General features: G+C 42.4%; 1 protein-coding gene across 3 annotated transcripts; it reads left to right on the top strand.

Annotated features, from left to right (window-relative positions):
- The first annotated feature begins 8,173 nt into the window (after positions 1–8,173).
- On the top strand, positions 8,174–16,429 carry EIF1B (eukaryotic translation initiation factor 1B). 3 transcript variants are annotated; one of them, XR_007202907.1, is made up of 5 exons: positions 8,174–8,442; positions 10,589–10,752; positions 11,449–11,550; positions 12,132–12,322; positions 13,699–16,429. XR_007202907.1 is itself a non-coding variant. In XM_048299934.1 (4 exons), exons 1-4 carry the CDS (start codon positions 8,412–8,414, stop codon positions 12,174–12,176), a joined length of 342 nt encoding a protein of 113 aa, XP_048155891.1. In that variant the 5' UTR covers positions 8,174–8,411; the 3' UTR covers positions 12,177–16,429. The 3 variants fall into 3 exon arrangements, 1 of the variants encoding a protein (XP_048155891.1); XR_007202901.1 differs by having other exon boundaries at positions 12,132–12,457; XM_048299934.1 differs by having other exon boundaries at positions 12,132–16,429.
- Positions 16,430–21,219: the final 4,790 nt, after the last annotated feature.

Here is a 21,219-nt window from a genome sequence, read left to right as displayed (position 1 = left end):
TTTTCAAGAGTTTACTCAGACTACTCAGGATCACAACTGCAAAATATGAAGAGCACTTCACATCCATGGTAGCACAAAACGTCTTCCTACAACTATCACAATCAATAATAGATATACATGCTTTTCTCAGAAACCTCCTTTTAGCATGTTCCCTTTGAACCTTGCAAACACTCCCTACCTAAAAATCAATCTGCATCCAAGAACCAGGCAGTGGCTGTGCTTCTGCCGTGCTAATTTTGTGTGCATGTGTGCAGAGGCTGTCTTCTTAGTAAGTAAAACCCTTCATGGCTTCTCATTAGAGATCTTTTCCCTTACTGGTTTTCACATTTATTTTGACCAGAAAATGTGAGTATTCTTTCATGACCTCTAATGGGCAATTGCTGGAGTAAAGGTTTCTTTTCTCCAGGATATGCAGGACCCTGTCTTGTTTTGTTGTTTTGCTGGTGATCCTATCATCTTAAAATAGAAGCAAAAGTTTTTTCATCTCATTTGCTTTGTCTAGTCTTGCTGGCACTGCAATGTGAGCCTTTCCATAGCACAGATCATTTTCACCCATTGTCACCAATATGGAAATTACCACATAAAACAAAATTATGCACTCTTCATGTTAAGAATGCTTGTTTATTGATAAAGGCTGCTTGCAAATAATATACCATACAAAATAAAATAAAAAATACCCTAACCAGACACAAAAAAAATCATTATTAGGAGAGCCAGCATTTAAAATGCTCTAATATGAAAATTTACCTTCATTCTGGCCCAAAGTTGATCTACTGCAGTATCTTGGTTTTGACAGTGGGCAACAAAGAACATTTATGGAAAAGTCTAAAAACAGGGCAGCATATTTTCACATTCCTCCACAATACTCTTCTCACAGACCCTTGAGCCCTGTGGTCCAGAGACTTCCCAAACCAAATGTTTCTTTGTGGTAGGTAGCCCTTGATGGGCTTCTTCTCTTTCACTGTTGCTTCCTGAACCCATGTAAATTCTCAGCATCCACAAAATTGTGTGCCAAGGACTTCACAGCTCTTTCTCTGCTACAAGAAGGATCATGGCTATGCATCTGTTCTGGACACACTACTTGCCAGTTTCAAGAGCTTTCATTTTCACTTTCATTCAAGTATTTTCATTTTCGCTTTCAATCATTCTGACTTCATGAAAGGCTACTGCAAAATGTCCTCAGCAATGAAGAGTAATAAATTACGTGACAGTCTGTTTAAATGAGCCTCATCAGGCATTTCTCTTACCAAAGTAAACTTTAGTCCACCCTCATTCACTGGACGTCATCATTTCTATCCACCAGACCACAACTGAACCACCACAATGCTACGTACAGCACTCAGAAGCTTTCACAGAAATCATTCTGTCTTCTCAGGGTCTTTTCAGGCAGCTGTGACTTTATTTTATTTTGTTACCCCATTCATAATAGGTCTTATGCTTTGGCTGACAAAAGCAAGTCAGCTCATGCAGCACAGAAATGTGAAAGCCATTTAGACTTGGGAGGAAATGGGAAAGATCTGTCAGGGGAACGAGGGTTGTGAAAGACTGAACCAGAAAGATCATCTTGAGGACAGCTTGGTCTGTAGCGAAGGTGCAGAGGTTTGTGTGTTTAAACTTCCATTCTTTTCCTGTTTCTGAGGGAGAGGCTGGGCACATGCTGTCTTCTTTGTAGAAGATCCTTGAGAAGAACTCAAGTCCTGCCTCACACACAATTAAAGACTCCTGCACATAAAATTCCTGCATAAGTTATGAGCAGGAACAGGGCTGAGCCAGCTGCTAGCTGGAGTGCCTCAGTGGGAAGGCTGACCAGGGATGCACCAGGGATCAAACTAAATCAAAAGGCAGTAGATACACAGGTGTGAAGGGCTGTGAGGAGAAAAGCAACTTCCCAAGGTAAGGAGAGGTCAGGCTTCTGAGCAGGAAATGCTGAGGAGGGTGAATGGAGATTATAGGAAAGTATTGTCTGGAGGCTGGAGTGACGCAAGAGAATGAGGTCCAGGGAGCCTGATGCAGAGAAGTATTTTTTGACAAGACAGCACCAGAGGCCAACAGTGAACTACAGTTTTGATGACAAATTCTACAATTTGGTTTTCTCAAAGAACTAGTCCAAATCTTTTTTCTGTACTTCTTTTGCTGGTCAGAGCCTTCCACAAACAGAAGGTGAAAAACCACAAAAGCAAAGACATTTGATGCAGGATGGAGAAACAGAAACTTCCCCCCTCCCTCCCTCCCCACCCAACCCACCACTCTCATTTTTTCATATACCAGTCTGGGAATAGTTTGCAAATGCCTTGAACTACTGCCTGACCTATGAATCTGCCCAGCCTTCTGTAGTGGGGTAGAGGTACAGTTGCACTAAATGAGTTTGGAGGACTCATGAAAAGTTGTATTCAAACCTATTCAGAAAACCATGCCAGTTCACTCAACTAGATGAAACTTCTAGTAACATTTATCTTTACAAAGAAACTGTTCTCTATTAACATTCAGGTTCAGAGAACAGCCAGGACTGGCTTTAGTTTGGAGCTACATTTTTTTTAATTTGAGAAAGAGGACCATCTAGTGGTTAATGCCAAAATTATCATCTTGTTTGCAATCATTATTGAGTAAGCAATGAAACCCCCACATTGCAAACGAACATGTGTGTATCTTGAAATCTGACCGTGTACACAAGCCCAGCCAAACTACACATAACCTTGTCTCTCTTGAGTTAGGCTGGATATACAGGTGTTTATCATCAGCACAGTTTCCAGTTTGCCCAGTGTCCCAGTCAGTAGAGGCTTATTGGGACAACTTGTTAGCAGTCAGGCAGCTCAAGCATAGGCTAGAGCTCAGGACTCCAGCCACTCTCCACAAGCCCCTCCTTAGCACACTGTGGAGGCTTTGCACCAGTGTTGGAGCTTGGATGGAAAAATACAAGTCACGCTTGGCATGGTTACAGCCACCTTCAAAACTATTCTGCTGATGGGAGGATTTCTTCTGACTGTTCTTCTTCCCTGATAGAAAGCTACCGGGCAGCCTTCTGCACAGAGGTTTGGGATGTGTGGATTCCAAGTGGAGCTGGATATTGTAAGTAGACTCATGTAGTGAGAACAGAGAAGTTCAAGAAAAAGAATCAAGGTTGGAAATATTTTTGCATATCTCTCAGGGATCCAGCACTTTGACGTTATTTTCAGAATGCAAAAGTTAGGCCAGCAAATGCCAGCTTCTGGTGCTGGAGTGGGGGAGAATTTCTGTATAGAGTAGGTGCACTGCTGGAATGCAGGACGGAAATTAGTGTTCCTACATGCCATTTGCACGTTTCATGCACAATTGCTTTGTCAGGCAACTTAAACTGCTCTTTGAACACCATGTGCTTCAAGCAGTAATTTGTTCTTCCAGAGAATTGCTGCGTTGGAAAAATGGGCTGGGAATGGCACAGGAAACCCTTGTTTCCAGGCAGTTGCAGAGGACAGGTCAGCATGCAAGCCTGACATTTTCTGGTAAGGCAGGCTGCAGGGCCAGGTATGGAGATCTCCCTTCAGGAGCAAGCCCTAATTAAATTAAATTTTGGCTTTGGAAAAGCTCCTAAGGTATAAAACCCAGAATATTAGTGTGCTGCACCTGAAAATAATAGTAGTATATATTAGAATTGCGTCTGTAGGAAGTGAAAAACAATATTGTTCATTTTGGTTATTACAGAGGGGCAGGTGCAGACAAGGGTGGCCTTTTACATGCACACTACCAAGGAGAGATGTCATACAGAGTCCTAAACTAAAGCACAGGTTTAGCCCTACTGCATGGGTGACTTTTTTTCCTGATGCAAGGCTTTCTTGTGCCATTCCCAGCCCATTTTTCCAACACAACAATTCTCTGGAAGAACAAAGTTTCTCCCACTGGTCTGGGTTGCCTCAAGGGCATCTGAAGTGCTTCTGAGAATACCCAGTGAAGGTGAAGTTCTGCACTAGGGTGACATTTCTTACAAAAGTGTACTTTATGGCTTCAGTATGTCATCTTTATCATCTGTATGCCTGTGAGCCCCTGGTTTTAATCCCTGCAGCTTATCCAGTCGTAAACAACCTCTAATGATTCACATACAGCTTGATAGATTAACTGAAATACAGTAAAAGGCAAGCAAGGGGATCTCTAATTGCTATTCATAACCAGGTCTTGCAACTATTACATTTAAATAGCTTGAAGCCGTGATCAAGTTAATTAGAGATGATGTTCTTTTCTGGCACTACGGTTGGCAGGTTATACATTAGTCATGGAAAGACAAGAGTCTCATTCCCAAAATATTGCTTCAACTCTGATGTCTAATATTAGTGAATGAGATTAACTTCAGCCTCATCTCTAGGATGATCTAAAATTGAACAGGTTTTGAAATCTGAAATGTAACAGTTTTCAAAATCTGAAATTTAACAGTTAAGCAACAACACCTCTCACCTTCACTTAGGTTTTAAACTTATTTTAATTGCTTCTACCTCTTTTGGTTGCTGCTGGGCTATGTCTGCTTTGCCCACCTTCCTTCAGACTGGTGTGACTGGCAGCCTCTCACAACCAGGACTTTCACAGGTCTATTGCCACAAGTGACTGCTCAAGAGCAATGGGAAGGACTCAGTCAGCTCAAAGGACCTCAGGACAGCTGTCCTGTTGAGGGGCGATAGCAGGAGAAGCACATCACCAGCAGGATGCCACCTGCCTCAGCACACAGACACCAGAGTTTGGTGCAATGTGCTGGCACAGACAGGATTTAAGTCAGACCTTAGTGATGGATGTGACATCGAGACCTGCAGCTCCCTCTGAGGAGGACAGCAAAGGGAGAGCTCTTTGCATTGACACAGCCCCACGGAGGCCCCGCCAATTCACATGGACTTTGTGGAAGGCTGCCAAGAGAACAATGAGGGTGCTGGCCACCACCTTTATTTTAATTGCTGTGCAGTGCATGCCAAGCTGTGCAGTTGGGGGTTGTTTCCATTCCCTCAGCAGTTGCCAGAAATATTCATTGTTGTTTCATTTTAAGGATAACAAAGTCACATCTTCTTGGCTTATAAAGGAGCTTTGTTGCTTCCCAGACACCCAATCTCATTTGTCTGTAAACTGTAGGATGAATTCCATAGATGTCCAATGAGCTCATAGGACTGGATTAACCCTTCAGTAAGAATTAGATGTGTAAAATTATTTTAAATGCATGAAGATTCAGAGTAAGCACAAGAACTGATGTAACAACCAGAATACTCAGCTAAACCTGCAGACTCAGACTTGGGGTTTGTGTCTGAAGATCCACTGTTCCTTTCATCCATGGCCAGGCCTGTCATCAGCCTTGTCCTCCTTGGCTGTATCAGCACAACTGTTGCAGAATTATGCAAGTGGAGTGGACCTGAGTCTTCAACCTTTGAGTTTATTTTTTAACTCAAATCAGTTTGCTAATCTGGCTCATCCCAGTGCCCCACTGACAGCAGTCCTGGTGCAGCCAAAGTAACAAAAAACAGTGGCTGGGAGAAAAAGAGTGAGGGACCTGCTTTGCCACCGGGAAAAAGTTTCGTGGGATGATGATGGGAGAACAAAAGACAAAACAAAATCTTGCAGAGACATAGGATTAGGAAAAATATATCAGAGCCAGAACTTCTTCACATTAGTAGTAATACAAGTTTTCTGAGAGAGGTGTTATTGATGTCCTGGGGTCATGTCCCTGACGATGGGTGTCCTGAGCTCTCTCAACCTTCCCAGAGGGTTTCTCAGTGTTTAGCTCTGCATCCTTAATCCACAGGCATTATCCAAATTGTGGCCTCAAGCTCTTGCCCCGTCCTCCCATTACCACGCCAATAGCGCCTTTTGCAGCTGCTTGGGAATGAGTTAAACAACCCTCATCTACCATCCATAGTGCAGTGAAAGGTTTAATCAATGATGGTAGCAAAGGGTAAGCAGAGGTGTTGTACCATGGTAAATGGCCTTGCTTTCTCCATGGAAAAAAGAAAAGCTTCCTTGCAAAGTGCCAGGACTAGAAACTTTCTTAGACCATTGAACACTGGCATTCATAAAACTTCTGCACTGCTGATCCAGACCTTGGATCTCAGAAAAGAAATATCCCTTTGATATAAGAGGATGGAAGTTTAGCATAAAAGCCAAAAAGAGAAAAAAATAAGAGAAATACAGGTTCTGCCAGTTCTGCCAGTGGAATTAGCTTATTGTACAACTGTACAGCCATTATTCACCTCATGAGGACTGGCAAGCTTTGTAACACCTGCACACCTTTTTAAAGGCAAACTTTTCTCATTGCAGCCCCTACACTGCTGATATCCTCCCAAAATACGGATGGTCAGTGAGCGGCTGTCACACAGGAGTCCCATGAGGCCACATGCCAGCCATCCGTGGTGGACCCTAGGGAATGGGGAACAGCAGCTGCACCCACCTGAGAGGGTGCAAAGTTCACAGAATCACAGGATAGTTAGGGTTGGACTGGACTCCCAAGATCATCTGGTCCAACCCTCCTGCCAAAGCAGGGTCACCTCAACCAGGTGACATAGGAACATGTCCAGGTGGGTTTGGAATGTCTCCAGAGATGGAGACTCCATGACCGCCCTGGGCAGCCTGTTCAGTGCTCTGCCTCCCTCAGTGTAAACAAGTTCTTCCTCATGCTGAGGTGTGTTGTAAACATATATTATAATATTGGCTTCTCGCAAAGTATAAAGGTAGATATTATATGATGTTAGAAATGCTTTTTGCTGTGTAGATGTAGTTTTCTCTCTTTTAGCAAGAATATTAGCAAGTGTGAGCAAGCAAGATAACCTCCAAGTGAACAGAAGATGAGGCCCGAGAAGCTGCTGATCAACACTTTGTCCAGGGAACAAAAGGGCCCAAAGGCTACTCCACCCGGAGAACTGGTGGCCAGGAGAGTCCGAGAGCCCTTATCACCGCTCTGCCCGGAGAGATGAAGAGGCCCAAAGCTGCAATCAGCCCTGACTGTGGAGAATTAAGAGATCCACCCTACCATCGACTCTTACCTAGCGAGCCCAACCCCAAGAATCAAAAGAAATAAAACCGCAAGGCAGAAGAATACGCATGTTCTAAATAGGTGGAACCAAGGAGTGGCCATGCAGAACAGCTCCGGGAAAAGTTTGAGTATTAATTGAGAACAGACAGTAAAAATGGTATAAAAAGGACTCACCTCGAGCATCAGGTGTGCTCTTGACAGAGCGCCAAGGCACCCGGCCGTTACCTCTTTGCTTTATTTTGTGTGTCTCTTATTGTCTTTATATTAAACCCTTTAAATTCTCACAGGAGAGTGAACCTCGTTTTTCACAGGTGGAACTTCTTATGTCTCCAAGCCATGCCCGAAGTGGAGGCACAGGCAGTTTGTGGGGTGCTGACTGCCTCCTTCACCACACTCAGCATTTAACGCAGCATTTTGTCCAGTGAGGGGGGCCTGAGGGAGGGGGTTTTCCAACATATTTTAGTGGGGAAGGGGGAAGTGCTTTCCCAATTTCAGATCAGCTTGAAAAGCACCCAAGCCAAAGGGATGTGAGTATGGAAGGGCCTCCATGGGGGTCACCCTTGCTGGGGCATAGGGGTCCCTGAGGGCCAGAAGCTTGGAGAACGAGGGGCTCCAGGAACACACCAGCACTGCTGTCGGGGATCCACTGAGGGGAACATTGTTGTGAGAAAGGACATTGATGTGCTGGAGCGGGTCCAGAGAAGGGCAATGAAGGTGGTGAAGGGTCTTGAGCACAAGTCCTGTGAGGAGCAGCTGAGGGAGCTGGGGGTGTTTAGCCTGGAAAGAGGAGGCTCAGGGTTACCTTATCACTCTCTATAACTGTCTGAAAGAAGTGTAGCCAGGTGGGGGTCAGTTTCTTCTCCCAGGCAACCAGCAACAGCACAAGAGGATGCAGCCTCAGCCTGCACCAGGGGAGGTTTAGGCTGAACATCAGGAGTTTCTTCATAGAAAGGGTGATTACACATTGGAATGGGCTGCCCAGAGAGGTGGTGGAGTCAGCGTCTGGACGTGGCACTCAGTGACATGGTCTGGTTGACCTGTTCACGTTCAGTCATGAGTTGGACTCGATGACCTCAGAGGTTTTTTCCAAACTATCTGATTCCGCCACTCTGTGCACCGGGCTCCTGAGGGGCTGTCACGTGCGAGACGCCATTTTGTGCGGCGGGCGGTGCCCGTTGGCGGGGCCGTGGGGCGGTGCGGGCGAGGGGCGGGGGGTCCTTCCCTCCCTCCACGTTTTATTTCCCTTTGCGCTTCCTCCTCCTTTTACTCCTTCCTCTCGCTCTCGCACTCCCTCTCGGGTTCGCTCCCCGCGTCCCTCTGCTTTTGTTACGCCTCCCCTCGCTCCCTCCCGCTCCCCGCCCCCGCGTGGCACTGCGGAGCCGGAGACGTGACCCGAGCGGACTCGCTTCCCCGCAGCTCCAGCCTCTCGCCGCAGAGTCGCATGTCCTCGATCCAGAACCTCCAATCCTTCGGTAAGAGCCGCCGGCGCGCCGCCACCCCCGCAGCCATCCCCTCGGCAAACCCACCCATCTCCCGCGGCCCCCTCGCCGTGCCCCCGGCCCCGCCGTCCTGCCTCCGCGTTGCCGAGGGCCGCCGGGCCCGCCGCCCCCGCGGTGACATTGAGCGGGTGTCGCCGTCGCCGCGGTGCTCCGTGAGGCAGCGCCGGCGGCTCGTCCTTGTCCTACCGCGCCGCCGGCCTCGGGACGTGCTCGGTGTGTGCGGGGGAGAGACCTCGGGCGGGAGGCTCAACCCCTCGCTGCTCCCGTAGGAGGTGCTGCCATGTTCTCAGCTCTGACACCCCGTATATCCTTTCCTAAGGAAATAATTTCATCAGTTACAGTTGGTTTGCTGCCTTATCTTATCCTCGGCAATGTCTCAAAACGCTATACAAGCCCTGCAAAGGTTATTGTTTCTATAAAGTAGCTACGCAGATGGCAGATCATTTCTCTCCGATCAGCAGGGAAGTTTAACCGTGCCGGGCCAGCGTTCTCCTGCTCCCTTATCTATAAGCAGCAGAAGTGAGCAAGTTAGCACTTTATACAGTAATTCAGGCTTTTGGTCGCAGTTTTGACTGTAATCTTCTGCACGTATAAGCCATGTGAGAAGGTTACGTTCAGTCATGACTGGGGAGCTCACCCTGTGCTTAAGGAAAGTGCTGCCCAGAGGATTCGTTTGAAGGGATCCAATGTTGACACCTACAGTGCTGGCTTATCTCCAGTTTAGAGCCCTAAACTCTGCCAAGTTATCTTGGCTTATTTTCAACCTGGAGTCCTAAACTCTGCCAAGTGATCCTCATGCCCAAGTCCTCTTTTTCTTTCACTTTTTCTTTGACTAAAATTTGCTATTAGTCTTTGTGCAACAAGTTGTGGGAGATAGTAAAATTCAGCACGATTTAACAAATTTCTTAGTAGAAACTGAGCTAGTCAAGATTTCCAGTGCTGTACTTCTTTCCTGTTGTGCTTGAATCCTCATTATGCTTTCAGTTCCTTTAATGCTCGTGTCATTCTTGTTTCTACAAGGATCTGTCAGTCTGGAGCTGAACTACTTTTTTGTGTTTCTGCTGAAGTTCTACTCATTTGGCACCTTTCTTTCTAGTGGATGGCAAAACTTGGTCAGCGTTTTTAGAGCTGAGTTTTGAATGGAAGTTTGGGAAATTGTAGCTTGCATGGCTATTGAACCTACATGGGCTCTTAAATATTGTTCTGATTAGTACAGAAAAATTATTTTTGATTATTCTTAAAAAGTAGTAAAGTACTTTATGCTTCAAGGTTTATTTGGAGCTACTGATTAGGAGACTTGTAGAACTGTAAAATTTCTTGATTGAATGTTAAATATGTTTTTGTGGAGTACAGAGTGTTAATCCAGAACCCCCCTTCTTTTTAAATGCCTTTCTGTTTTATCTGTCCTAAATAGATGCTAAGCTTGGAAGAATTTGAGAACTGACCTTTCTTTAATCTAAGCCTAAATTAATTTTGTTACATTTCTTGACTAAAGCTGCTGACTGGAGGAGTTCTGGTTTACGGGCAGCCTCTGACATCTGTTAGAGTGTATCTCTCTTTTATTTCTGTTAGTAGCCAAGAGTTACATCCATGCCTTAACGTGCTGGAAGTGTGGTAGTTACTACAGTATAAGACTTCTGTTCTTGACCTGTAAGGGAGTGTGTGTTCTAGGACTTTTCTATTTCTCTGTTCTTATCAGTTGATCTGATAAGAGATACAGTTGCTTTATTTCACTTTAAATGTATGCAGCTGTCTAAATCTTATGTGCATTTGATGTTCTCTCAGAACCATGTTTTCAGGTTCAGGATTTACAGTTTGCAAGAAACAATGAAGTAAACTGATACTGTAGCAGAAAACTGTTCATACCTGGGAAGGCATGGAAGAAACTGGGTGCCTGGTAGTTGAGAGGCCTGTCCTGAGTATGTAGTGTAATGAGACTTAATACAGCTGTAGAAAAAAGCATTTTGGTTTTAACAATGTGTTTTTAAACAGGGATTAAACACCAAGATTATACCCTGAATATAATGATAAATTTTTGTGAAGTGAGAATCTTCCATCTTAGTTTTGAACTTGGGTGTTTTCCTTTGTGGGAAATACATGAATCTTTTTCCTCCTGCAGACCCCTTTGCTGATGCAACAAAGGGCGACGACTTACTCCCGGCGGGGACTGAGGATTACATTCATATAAGGATCCAGCAACGAAACGGAAGAAAGACACTAACAACTGTTCAGGGCATTGCAGATGATTATGACAAGAAGAAACTTGTGAAAGCTTTCAAAAAGGTAAAGTTGCTGATTTGATTTGATAATAATTATATATAAAGGAATAAGATGCCTTTTAATACTAAGTAACAAAATATTTATTTCACTTGATTCTTTCTAGTGTACATCACTTTCATATTTGAGTCCTTTCCCTTTCTCAAAACACCTATCAGTGTCTAGTAACACTGATTTTTGCTAAAAAGTTAAACATTTCTATCTTACAAAGAAGTAAACAAAATATAATCTGAATGTTTCTTTAAAATTTCACAGATACATGGTTTTGTTGGTGTGAAGAAAAAATCAGTTTAAAGTACAGATTGGTTTTATTCCTGCCTCTGTTACAGCTGGGTTGTTGCTCAAAATAGAGGCTTTTAGTTTTGCCAGGATAAAAATACTTATTTTAAAACAGTGTGGAGTTGAAAGGGCTATATTTTATGACTTTGTTTTTCATTCTTGCAATGACTGTTGACCATTTCCTTCTGCACAGTAGCTAATCCTGTCCTTGCCTGAATTTACCATCAGCAGTTTAGTTTGTGTATGTATGTATCAGCAGATATGTTCAATTTGCTCTCAGAGCCAGTAAAATAGATTTAACCTTTGCCTGGCTTGGCATCAAAATAGTAAGCAGCCTCTGAGACAAAGTTCTTCTGAAAAGACTGACTAAGCAAAATCATGATGTACATCACATGTCGTATAATATGAATGTTTCTCTCTTAGAAATTTGCTTGTAATGGCACTGTGATTGAGCATCCTGAATACGGTGAAGTTATCCAGCTGCAAGGTGACCAGAGGAAGAACATTTGCCAATTCCTTTTGGAGGTGAGGGACTGCAGATAAATATCAAAACCTCTCTGGAAGCAGTAGGGTGCCAGGTGGTACTGATGCTAATTAACCAGCTAAAGATGGCCACTGTAGTTCCTTTGTATTTTCAGCAGGAAAGTAAAATGACACTTACAGAATGAGAGTAAGCCTCTGGTAAAAATCAGAGCACTGTAGAATGCCTTTGCGCTGTTACAGCACACCACTTGTTCTCTGGCAGTGCAACTTGAGCTCTGTGCTTGTAAAATCAAGTGTTCTATGCAAACCATAATCGTGAGACTGAAACCACAGTAGAGGAAAGAGGCTTACTCTGATGCAAATGATGATGCAGAGTTGTTACACCATCAAAGAATAAGTCCTAGGACTACAGAACAAATCAGATGTCTGATAAGATTTTCTTTTTGTTTAGTCAATTCTGCTGCTTGGCCCAGAAACATTCTGTAAACTAGAAAAATGTTCCATTGAGTATATACACTGTACTGCAGTTTGTTTAATCGAAGTGTAAGATTGTGGTAACTTGATATTGCTCTAATAGCCTAAGTATGTAAGCTTTACTAAAATACATTGTTTTTCTCCTTTAGATTGGCATTGTCAAGGAAGAACAACTGAAAGTTCATGGTTTCTAACATATCTGTACTCTTATGAAGAACCCTGCAGTATTGGTCTTACCTATCCTGGCTCTTCTGTGAAAATGAATCTTTGCAGTGAATGGACTTCCCTCTTACCTGAACATTTACAATTTGATTCAGATTTGCATGACTGCATGAAACAGGTGGTGTGTAGACTAGAAACACATAAGAAAACTTCAGTAAGATGGTAATGAAGACACTTGTGAACTTTAACACATTTCCAATGGAAATGTATTAGTGAGGATTGTTCAGTTTAGTATTCTCCACCTGAGTTAAATGTGAGTTTTATTCAAATAGCGTGTGTTGTTGCTTAAAAATAAAAGTTTATTCATATAATTTCTGGGATATTTGAAATGCTTTAGCCTAAGTTTTAAACTAGCACTGCAGCGTTGCTGAAGAGTGGCTGAACTGCTTTGTGGCAAGTGTAGCTCACTGCTGATTGAAGAAATTGGAAAATCTACATGATTAAGTACTAGCCGATTAATCAGTAGATTAGCTTGATGTGATCTTACCCTGTAGCTGTAAGACTAGAGCTTTAAAGCCTGTAGTGCAGGTGTGTCTTAGTAGCAGTATAATAAGACATCAGTTGTTTGCTGTGTAAGTAACTAGATCTTCTCTAAAATTTATTGCAGTGACTATGAGGTATTAGTATGAAGCAAAGTTGGACTAAAGCAAGCTGAGCTTCTCAAGACAAAACATTTGGGCAAAAGCCCCAAAACATTTAAAGGAAGTGGATAGGAGATATTGTATCTCCTCTGTCATTGAGTGAGGGGAAAAGACATTGCTTTGGCTTCTGCCATGACTGTGCATTTAAAGTTGGCGAGCAGAGTGCTTGAATGAGCTGGTAGTGTTAGCTGCAGGAGTAGGGAAGGGAACAGGCTCTACACTAACCTTTTCCTTGTTATGAAAAGTTTTCCTGGGAGTAATGGTTGACATGGAGGGTTTTGTAGTAATGTTTGGGTGTTACTACAAAAAGCTCATTTGGTTTGCTTTTCTAGAAGGCAATTCATTCACAGCATTACTGGAAGTTACAAAACATTTGTTCCACCATGCTTTTAAGTTAGGTTTAGTTAGAATACCAAATGCCTACAGCTGCTTGTAGGATATGTCTCATGAAGAATGAAATCAGTTCATTTGGTGAAACAAGCAGACATTGTCTTCCTTTTGAGGTAGACATGGAAATTTTTTTCTGAAACAATTCAAAACATGCTGAGCTGCAAAACCATAACAATAGTGGGAAATGTTTAAAAAACTTCATGTGATATCGTGTATTCTCTGGAAAGAAAGAAAAAGATGTTTCTTTGCTGCTAAGACTTAATAATAACTTAGCCAGAAAAAAAAATTGATGAAATTGATAAAATAATTGTTTATTACCTAAGTAAACATCAAGAATAGGCAAAACGGTATTATTTAATATCACATGTACCTGTACTTTATTTCCTATTCGTATTTACCTTTCTATACAGAAATGTTTAATTTAAATTCATTTGACCTGTTTTTTTTTTTTTTTTTTTTTTAGATTTTTGAGTTCAGAAATGAACCCTTAAGGCACTAGCAACTATTAGGGGAGCGTTATATGACAATTTCTGTCTCCGTCTGGTCTAGACAATTCCACTTGTAAAAATCCAGTCTCTCAATCTCCACAAATTCTGCCTGATGTTACAGATCTTAACTGTTCCAGAGAAAGGATGTTCCTGAAGACTGTATATTATTAAGGTGCAATACTTTCAGGAGGAGGGAATGCCAAATGCAAAATACCCACATACCAAATGGAAATCCAAGAATAAATCTTACGCAAGTATTGCAGATGAGCAGAATAAAATCATTCTACTGCAAGTTTACTAGTCCTGGTTCTTAAGTGCTAAAGTAATCAGTGTTTTGGGGGTACATAGCAATTAGTGATTTTCATTTTATCACATGCCAGAAAAACTGATGTTCTCATTTAAAGCTTGTACTCCTGCCCAACAGGAAAAACAAGCAGTATCTTCTATTTTGCTGATATTATACAAGTAATTCTGGTGGGCTTTGAATTGAATATTAACAAATGACTAGCAGGTCTTGTGTTACTGAGTCAGTCTTCATTTCAGATGGCATTCCATTAACTTTTACTACCTAAGCTTGAGTCATTTCTCCATAGTCATTCTGCTTGGAATAAATAAGAAAAATCTTTGGGTTTCTTCTGCCTCATTTAAAAATCCTTTCTAATAGGAGGAACCTTGCAGTTGATAGGTGGCTTGAGTGGAGATGCTTGTGTTTTGACCTTTGAAGGGCAAAATTATAAGGAGGTGGAATAAGATGTAACACATTTGAAGTTTTCAAGAGGTGAGATTTGTTGTGGCAACAAACCATTTAATGTTTCTAGAAGGAAAGCAGAAATTTTTTTCCTTGAGTGTTTTACACTAAAACAGTATTTCTAAGATTTTAATTAGCCTTGTTACAAGCCCAAATATCTTTGTATATTCTAGATGAAAGGCTTCAACAATATTGTGTTTTGTCATCTTACTCTGGAACTTCTTTGTCAAAGCTAAACTTATTTGGAGTACATATCCATGTTTTAAAAATGCTGAAAATAAACAACTGTTTAAAGTGCCACCACAAAAATCTGTTTTCAGAATAAAGGCAGGTTTCAATCTCTTTATCTATTCCAAAATAGGTTAAAAAATGTTAAAGGATGTGGCCCATAATTGTCAAGGCAGTAAAAATGAGCTTATAGTAGAAAACTCTTGAAATCCACTAGTAGGACTTGAGGCTGGCCAAGCTCAAGACTGCAAAGAGCAATGGTTTCTTTTTGTTGGAAAGTTGTGAAGTCTGTGTCCTTCAGACCTGTAAATCAAGATTGCCTTCTCAGTGACATTTAACACTTAATCTCAAGGTGTTACTGGATGTAGAAATATGTTTCAAATTCACAGCTGTCTGCATAGCTTTATTAGGCTGTTCTAGCTAACTCTGAGCTGATACACTGCATAAATAAATTCATTAAATTGTCTATTCTGAGTCTACGTCTACTTAATGAAGCTACAAGCAATGACACCCTCGCTGAACCCTTTGCTGCTGGTAGCAGTTCTTGTTTGTAGAATATGAGATTTAGTAATTTAAGTCTGTAAGCTGCCTACTTCCTCTTACTGTGTGAGCTGTCAGGCCCTTGACTGTCATGTATGGTCTGCTACATCTGACTCTGTCTCAGAGATGAGCATGAGGAGCACAACTATGGGCAGATAATTTTCTCAAGTGGAATAACCTTTGAAAAGAGGAATGCCTGAGCTGTGTGTGCATACTATTAATTGTTTCAGTGATGTTGCTTAAACCTTGATTCCTGAACTGCATTTTTGCACAGCCTAAATTAAAAATGTTTTGGAGAGTTTCTTTGGCAGGGGAGGAGGGAGCTAGTAAAAAAAACTGTCATAGGAAATATATCTGAAGTCTCTGTTCATTAACTTAGATTCCTGGACTGCAAGACCTCTGTAACATTGTTTCTCTCTCTCTCTGTATCTTTAAAAATCCTAGTTAAAAGACCTTGAGACTTTGACATTTAAGGCTCTAAATACATCTAAAGCCATTTAAACTTTAAATGTGAAGAGTCATTGACGCTTAAGTTTCAAATATTTGAAATAATAACAATTAGGCAGAACTCCTCATTTTTTCCTATACTGCCATCCTGCTTATAGTTGGTCTGTAGTTGCCCTGAAGATGCATGTGTTATTTACAGCCAGGCAGTAATCAGATACCCCTGCTGTAATGCCATACCTTGTCTGTAGTTTTTTTTTAACTTTTATCTGATTAGTTGCACTCTTACAGGCTGGACTACTCTAATTTTGCAGTATAGGACAGGCGTACCTTGAGTTTCAGTCAGCAATTATCTTTTCCTTAATCCTTCTGCAAGGCTCTAGTGTACAGGATCCATGTGTTACACCTGTGAGTGGCTCAGTACTTCCTCACACTGTGTTAAAATGTAGGCAAGATTGATATTTAGCCAGTTAAAGCGGGGGAGGCATTTTTTTATAGGTCGCTCTGGGACACAGTAGGGGTTACTGTGCCTTGTATCTGTTCCGTGTTGATTGGTGTCACTGAGCATTCCTCTAACTAATGTGCTGCTGCCACTGGGGAGAGGGAAGTGGGCTTAGACGGTCATGTGTCTTTTAAGTAGTATGACTTTCTATGTCCATACTCAGTCAGGAATCAGTCCCCTATGCATGGCAATGTGTAGGTGGTTTTCCAGTTGCCAGATCAAAAGCTCTTGAGATCATTAAGGGTGTACTAGTTTGAAAACAAACCAGTGGGAGGCACTAAGTCAGAATAACAATTTAATGGAAATTAAAGAAAAGGGGAAAAAAAAGGTAAAAGAAAACACTGTCAAACTGACAGAGTCAAGGTACAACCTGACACCCTGTTAGGCAGGGTGGTGGTAGCAGTCTGGTAGAATGGTGGCTGCAGTCCTCTGAAGCAGTGATCCTGTAGTAAAACAGTCTGCTCTTCCTCAGGAAGTCCAATGGTGGCTGTGTAGCTCCCGTCCTCTGGAAATCCAGTGGGAAGCCTGGTGTCTCTGGTGTTCAGCCTCAGCTTATATCCTCGATGGGATGCTTGGTTCCTCCCTCTGGGTGGAGCATCTCACAATGGGGTAACGAGTCATGAGGCCAAGTGTTGATTAGGCTCATTAACAGAAGATAGTCCGGAGGGAGTTATCTCTGAGTCAGGCGGCAGGACAATGATGGGCAATTAACAGAAAGATAGTCTGGGGGGAGGAGGCAAGGAAACACTGCCCCACCTGATTTCAACAGCTGATGGGGATGGTAATAGAATACACTGCAACCCAGGACAAAGGGAAAAATGGCATAATTGTTTTATGTTTGCAGTATACATGTTTCATGCCTACTGTTTCCCATTTAGATTAAAAATACAAAAATAATCTCAAAAGAGGATTTGTACTTGGCTTGCCTTTTAAAGTTTGCTACGTGCTTGTCATTGATCTCTTAATGAACAAGTCTTAACCTGTATTGCAGTGTTGCTACAGAGCTGAGACAACAGTCTTTTGAAATGAAGTGTGCCAGTATTATTTGATGTATGCTTTTCTAAAACAAATGGAACTTTATGCTATTGTTAAGGAGGATTATATTTTTTTTGGTGGAAGATAAAAGTAACATAATTTAATAGAGATGTGTGTGATCATCTTGTAAAGTAAGCTTTTATTTCATACAGAAATGTTATATTTCCTCCCTTTCTAATGTAATCTGTATTAACCAACTTAAAAATACTGTGACTTGTCCTGGAATATCTTAGCTCCAAAACAGGGTGATTGGCTTGTATTGGCTTGAGGTCTAAAACTTTGAGTAGAAGAGGATCATCTAATTTCTTGAATAAGCAAAATGCACAATGTTTTAGGATAAAGCCAGAAATGTGCTCAAGTTTGGTTTCAGCTCTTTTAGAATATATTGCATCTGTGAAATGTGGCAGCACATTTCTGAAATGAATTTGGGGTCTGATTAAAAGTACTTGTGTATACAATAAATGCGGCTATTTTTATTATTCTTTTTATTTGTATTTACCGGCCATCTTTGCTGTGATTATGCAAAAAAAAAAAAAACAAAAAAAAAACCAACCTCCCCCCAAATCAGAAGCCCCACACAACACATGATCCAGGCTCAGCTCTCTGAGTTATGAGCAGCTGAATTCAGCAGATGTGGTTCCACGTGGAATGGTCATGCTCCTCAGTGAGAGGATTTAGCTGTCAGCGGTGTTTGCAGTCCCTCTCACCATCAGACAGGGGTACAGCTCTGTTCCTACAGTACACTCAAACAAGCCTTGGCTGTCACAGGACAGCTGACCCCAGGGAAGGGGTGATGCTGGGGCTGTTTAAATGGTTCTCCCACAAATAGAAGGTTGCTATTTTAGATAGACACAGCAAATTACATAAATGCATTGAACAATAAATCTGAGCTAAGAAGGGTTAAAATGGTGTATTCCCAAGGATCCTGCTGGAAAGATCTGTTGAAGGGCAGCCCTGTTGTAGAGGAAGCAGCCTTTAGCTACTCTCTGCCAGAGAAAGTTCTGTGATGGGATGCTTCCTGGTGAGTGATGAGCTACTCCCCAGTAAACAGACTGAGCAGACATTGGTGTGAGCACACCTGTACTGGTAGCAGTGGGGCAAGATGGCCCTACAAATTGATACCTGTGTCTGTGACCTACGCCTGCACTCAGAGTGCACATCTGCATTAGAATTTCAACTTACAGAACAAAAGCACTGTCTAGGTTCCTTTAGTGAATAGTAACCCATGAATAAATCCACACATCATTTAAAATAAATTATGTGAGTGAGAATTCAGTATGAATTCCTTACATGCAATATTGAGCAAAGAGTATTTTCTGTGCTTACATGCTTTTCCTTTCAGTAAGATTGTTGCAGTGACATGAGGAAACTTTCTGATTGTCCAGTAGTGGTCCTACTTCATTAAAAATATTGTGAACTTTGTTCTCTTTGAAAGTAGCTGTACCTGGAGTCTTCACCCTTTGCTGCCATTTGTGCTAAGCTGTTTTAAAGGACACTGAGGGGAGGGACATCTCTTGGAGTCATCAAATTGTTTCATTTGTTCTGGCAGTAGAAGTCAGTTCGAGTACTGATTTAAATCACCCTGAAACTAGACCACCCTTTGGTAACTCTATGGAAGATAAAAATCAGTTCTGGAGAGGTTGAGGGAAGGAGGTGTCTGCACCCTGCTTCCAGGTAGAGCAAGGTAGAGCCCTTCAGGCTGCTGCCACCTGAAGCCAGCCTGAATATGGCAGCATCTGCTGTCTTATGTTTACGCTGTGCAGAAGCACCTGTGTGATTTCCAGGTCTTGGCTGCTTCTCCTAGTGCTTCAAACTAATACACAGCTGGGTCTCTAGTGGTAAATTCAAAGTACCAAAGCACTCTGGTCATGGGACGTGACCTGGCCACACAGGAATGGATGTTACTGTATCCCTCCAGTAATTTAATTACTTTTTGTCTGTCTGATAAAAGTAACATTCTAACTTCAGGGCAGTTGTCGCAGCGGGGATTACTGCAACAAGTATATTTCAAACCAGAAGTCTCGTAGAAACGAAGTATATATGGACAGATTCGTGGTAGATGTTTCAGAGGTGTTTATTTCTCCAGCCGCATGGCCGGGGCTCAGCTCAGGAACCCTGCAGTCACGGGACCCGAGGGACCTTGGCGTTATCAGGGAACCCAAACCAACCAATGGGGAATGAAGCTGAGCAGGGGCAGGGAAACCCCGTGTCTCCCCCCCGGGGCCCCTCTCCCAGAGCTCCATGGCAGGGGGAAGGGACCCCAAAAGGCAGTACCCTGTGAAGAGGGAAAATTGTCATTTGTTCACTGTGGAGATTTACAGGGATAACACAAATCATCAAGGCCAACGTTCACCTAAATCATACCAGGTGATTTTTAGTCTCCTATTAGTTTCTGGTATCTTCTTAGCTGTCTCAATTTGATTTCAGGCTACTAATACTCATGTTGTGGTATGTTTTCAGGAGGAAGGCCTTAGGAATGCTTTAAAGGAAAGCTTAGCTGAAACAACTGAATATAAAGAGACAACATAAGGATCTTCCAAGTGCATGAGTTAGTTGTTATATTTCTGCAACGAGGCTTTTAAAATTGATGCCTGTCTTATATTCCCCTACGAGGCATTTCCTGCCCAGAAGAGTTCCTGCTGCCTTTATTTCAGTTCCCTAATGCAGGCCTGAAGCAGTGCTTCCTCCCAAGTCCCCCTGTGGAAGCTTTTGGAGAGCCTGCTGCAACTGGTAGTACTCTGATGGGCACCAGGAAAATGCAAGTTGCCTGTGATTGCACCAGGACAGGCCACCAGCTCTGGCCGCTGAGCAGCACTGCTGTCGGATAGAAACAACAGCAGTGGCAAAACCAGAAACAAAAGGTTTGGTTCTTTCTCTAGTGGTTTAGTGACCTGACAAAGTGGCTGCTGGAAGCAAAGGGATGGAATTTTTTCCAGTTACTTTTCCACTTACCAAGAGAACTTGCCCTGGTTTTAATAGCATTGGATAGACCATATTCTTAGGATTGTGTCTTGTAGTGCTGATACTGGCAAAGCATCCACTAACTTTTCTTTTTCAAAATTTTACTTGACCTCTACTTTAGAACAGAATTTTTTCTGTTCACTGAATTTGGGCCATAGGTGGCACAGCTTCAACTGCTCGGACCAAAAGTTCTTGGAAAACCAGCAGCTTGGCTCTGTCCCCATTCTCCACACATTTTTGTCCATGTGAGCAGATTTAAATACTTTGGGTTTGGACATGTGGGCCTCTGATACAAGTATGAACACTTCTCTTGATGTCTTCTTCTGAAAATATGTTCCACATTTCCTTCTGCCATCAAATAAATGTATTTTTTTAGGTTCTGCAAAGGTCCAGGCATGAATTAGCACAGAATTCTTTTTGTTGTTGGGCTGTGAATACTTAGGAAGTCTAGATTTACAGGGAAAAATCCAGAGCAGATGTAGATTGTAGTCACACAAAGTCTGTTTTGAAAGAGTCAGTTTATACATTTCTGCATCTTTGATGTGATGTATTACACAGGCACATAGTGGGTTTCTGTCTAATCCTGCTTGGCTGTCCCTGGTTATGCTCTGGAGGAAGCCTGCCTGTGCTGCATAAAGAAATGAAGGCACAGTGGGAAGGCTTGCTGCTGTTTCTGCTTTGATCCTGCAGGGATAAGCTGTTGAACACTGTGAACCAAAGTCTGTCATGAAGCCAGGCTGCAAAGCAGCGCCGATTGAGCCACTGTTCCCTCTGCTCTACTGCCTCCATCCGTTGGTTCTGCCTTGTCCTGCAGTTAAGGTCTCCAGTTCCAGGCCCATATCTTTGCCCTGTGTAGGTGAAGCACTAAGCATGGTGACGCCCTGTGACCAGAGGACTGATATATAAATGTAATGAGTAATTTAGTAGTGGTAGCAATGAGTAAATAATGGATCCAGTCACTAAAACATCTTGTTTGCTCTTTTGACCTCAAAGTGTTTTTGTCCTCCTGATGACATTTTCCGTTTCATGTGGTTTTTT

This window comes from Corvus hawaiiensis, chromosome 1 (genome assembly GCF_020740725.1).
Source record: "Corvus hawaiiensis isolate bCorHaw1 chromosome 1, bCorHaw1.pri.cur, whole genome shotgun sequence".
Classification (NCBI taxonomy): Eukaryota; Metazoa; Chordata; class Aves; order Passeriformes; family Corvidae; genus Corvus; species Corvus hawaiiensis.
This window is presented reverse-complemented; position numbering and strand designations above follow the sequence as displayed.

Bases quoted from the DNA above. Each gene is read 5' to 3' on its own strand.
- EIF1B (XM_048299934.1), top strand. From the start codon at position 8,412: ATGTCCTCGATCCAGAACCTCCAATCCTTCG. The intron at 8,443-10,588 runs GTAAGAGCCGCC...TTCCTCCTGCAG, and splicing joins CCAGAACCTCCAATCCTTCG to ACCCCTTTGCTGATGCAACA. The intron at 11,551-12,131 runs GTGAGGGACTGC...TTTCTCCTTTAG, and splicing joins TTTGCCAATTCCTTTTGGAG to ATTGGCATTGTCAAGGAAGA.